Genomic DNA, 2426 nt, shown 5'->3' with positions numbered 1-2426 from the left:
GTCGGTCTTCAAGCTCTTCACAGGGAGTCAGAGCTGGGAGTATATCATCTGTTGGCTGTGACATGGGACGCGGCCTAAGGGGCTCTTCAGGGACCTCCGAATCTGGTGCTGCAGGCTGCTCGGGCTCCGGCGCTGCCAAGGCCGGAGGTGGCTCTTGGAGCTGCTGACAGGGGGTCAGAGCTCTGTGTACATCCTCCGGTGGCTCAGACATGGCAAGTGGCATCAGGGGCCCTTCAGGGACCTCCGTAGCTAGTGCTGCAGCGTGCGCGGACGCTGGGGCTGCGAAAAGTGCAGGGCGGTCCTCAAGCTCCTGACAGGGAGTCAGAGGTGGGAGTATATCCTCTGTTGGCTGTGACATGGGACGCGGCCTAAGGGGCTCTTTTAGGGACCTCCGAAGCTGGTGCTGCAGGCTGCTCGGGCTCCGGCGCTGCCGAGGCCGGACGTGGCTCCTGGAGCTCCTGAGAGGGAGTCAGAGCAGTGAGTATGTCCTGCGCCGTCTCCGACAGGGCAGGTGGCATCAGGGTCCCCTCAGGGACCTCCATAGGTAGTGCTGGAGCCTGCGCGGGCTCCAGGCTTTCCAAAGGTGCAGGTGACTCTTCTAGCTCCCGGCAGGGAGTCAGAGCTGTGAGTATATCCTGCCGTGGCTCTGACGTGGGAGGTGTCATCTCGGGCTCTTCAGGGACCTCCGTGGCTGGTGCTGGGGCCTGCTGAGGCTCCTGGCTTTCCAAGGGCGCAGGTGACTCTTGCACGTCCTCACGGTGGATCAGAGCTCTGACCACCAGCTGCACTGGGCCCGACACGACAGATGACGTCCCTGCTCTTTTGAGTTGCTGAGCTCCAGCAGCAGTGATGGGATTTTCCAGCTCAGGCTCTGAAGCTGCATCAGGCACCACAGTGGGAGGTGGGACTAGCTTTCGGCGCGGTCGCGGATCTCGCTCTGGGGCTGCTGCTGTCGCTCCAAGAAGAGAAAGTATGGTCATCATGATTGTCTTTCCATGTCCCTTCCAAATGAAGGCAACTTTGCCCACCAGTCAGTATTGTCTAAGAACCCATCCCTGGGTGGTCTCCCCAAACTGTAGCCCATGGGGACAGTGATCTGAGACCGCTCCTTGCTCCCAGCCACACTGCAGTCTGTGGAGGCTTGCTCTGTGTGGCCCACTCTCTCCCCTCCACAGGCCTCCATCAGTCACCCCCAGTCCTCCTCACCCCCAGCCTCCGGCTCAGCGGGCTCGAGGTGTCGCAGCCGAGAGAGGAGGAGCCAGGCACGTTGCTCCAGGTCTGAGCCTGGCACGAGGAGCCCTACGTATGCCAGTAGTGTCTTTAGGCAGGGAAATTCTGGGGGCTGGAAGAAATCTTCAGGGTAGTGGTCCAGCCAGGTGCCCAGGACGGAGGAGATGACCCTGGGGACAGACAGGTTGGGCAGAGGAGTCAGAGGACAGGGCACCTCCCACGCGGATGCCCCAGGGAGCCCCTGTGGGAGCCTGGGCCCCTGGGTCCCCGGCTCCTGGCTGTCAGAGCCCATTCCTACTCCATGTCCACCTGTGATGTGGCAGAGCTGCCTGAGGCAGGCCTGGTCACTGAGGAGGGGCTGGCCCAAAGCCTCTGTGAGTGGGAGTCCTTGACCCCTGGTGTGACCATTTCTGTCCTCCAAGCGGAAGCTGGACACCCTGCTCAGTCTCCCTGCCCACTTGCCGCGTGACTTGCACTGCATGTGGGCAGGGAGGGGTGGCGTGTCTGGCGTGGTCATTGCTGTGACTATCCAACCAAGGAGGGAACTAAGGGACTCTGTCCCATCCCTGGCCTTCCCAGGACCCTCCCGATACCGCCCACTTCCCCTCCCGTGCCTACGTGCTGCCTCGTTCAGTAGGTGCCAGGAGAGGGTGTCCTTGCGTGGACACTAATCTCCCACTGGCTGGGGGACGTCCAGTCCCCGAGGCCACCCTGGGTCTCCTGAGTACCTGCTGAGCACCCAGTGTCGACGTTCCACCAGATGTGTGGAAGCCATGCCCTTTGTTCTGGGTCCCAGGATTAGGGTAGAGACAGGGCTGAGAGGCGGCGGGGATGGGGAATGACTCTGTTAGGGGCTGAGGCTGCCCTCCAGCCCGCTCTGCTCTCCCACAGTGCCCACACCCCACCCAGGGCTCTCCAGGCCCCCTTTCCTCTTCTGCAGAAGCAGCCCTCAGACCTGGACCCTCTCACAGGAATGGCAGATGTGTGGGATGAGGGTCCAGCAGCCCCCAGATCACAGTCCCCTCGCTGCCCTCTCGAAGAAGGAAGGGCCCTGTGCATTAGCCAAAGCTCACTCACGTGCCCCGCTGCTCCTGGTCTCCGCCGATCTCGTCCCAGGAAGAGAGGACGCATCCGTAGCTAGAGGAGGCCGGAGGGGTGGGGGGTGGGGGGGATCGCATGAAATGCCCTGTGAACCC

General features: G+C 62.4%; 1 protein-coding gene across 1 annotated transcript; it reads right to left on the bottom strand.

The window, feature by feature from the left end:
- Positions 1 to 203: 203 nt before the first annotated feature.
- LOC130542563 (ral guanine nucleotide dissociation stimulator-like) lies at positions 204 to 1587 on the bottom strand. The gene is made up of 2 exons (XM_057306441.1): positions 1207 to 1587; positions 204 to 949 (listed from the first exon to the last, which is right to left on the bottom strand). Exons 1-2 carry the CDS (start codon positions 1520 to 1522, stop codon positions 369 to 371), a joined length of 897 nt encoding a protein of 298 aa, XP_057162424.1. The 5' UTR covers positions 1523 to 1587; the 3' UTR covers positions 204 to 368.
- Positions 1588 to 2426: the final 839 nt, after the last annotated feature.

The sequence above is a fragment of the Ursus arctos genome, unplaced genomic scaffold, assembly GCF_023065955.2.
Source record: "Ursus arctos isolate Adak ecotype North America unplaced genomic scaffold, UrsArc2.0 scaffold_37, whole genome shotgun sequence".
Classification (NCBI taxonomy): Eukaryota; Metazoa; Chordata; class Mammalia; order Carnivora; family Ursidae; genus Ursus; species Ursus arctos.
The sequence above is the reverse complement of the archived record's forward strand: the minus strand, read 5'-3'. Positions and strand labels throughout refer to the sequence as shown.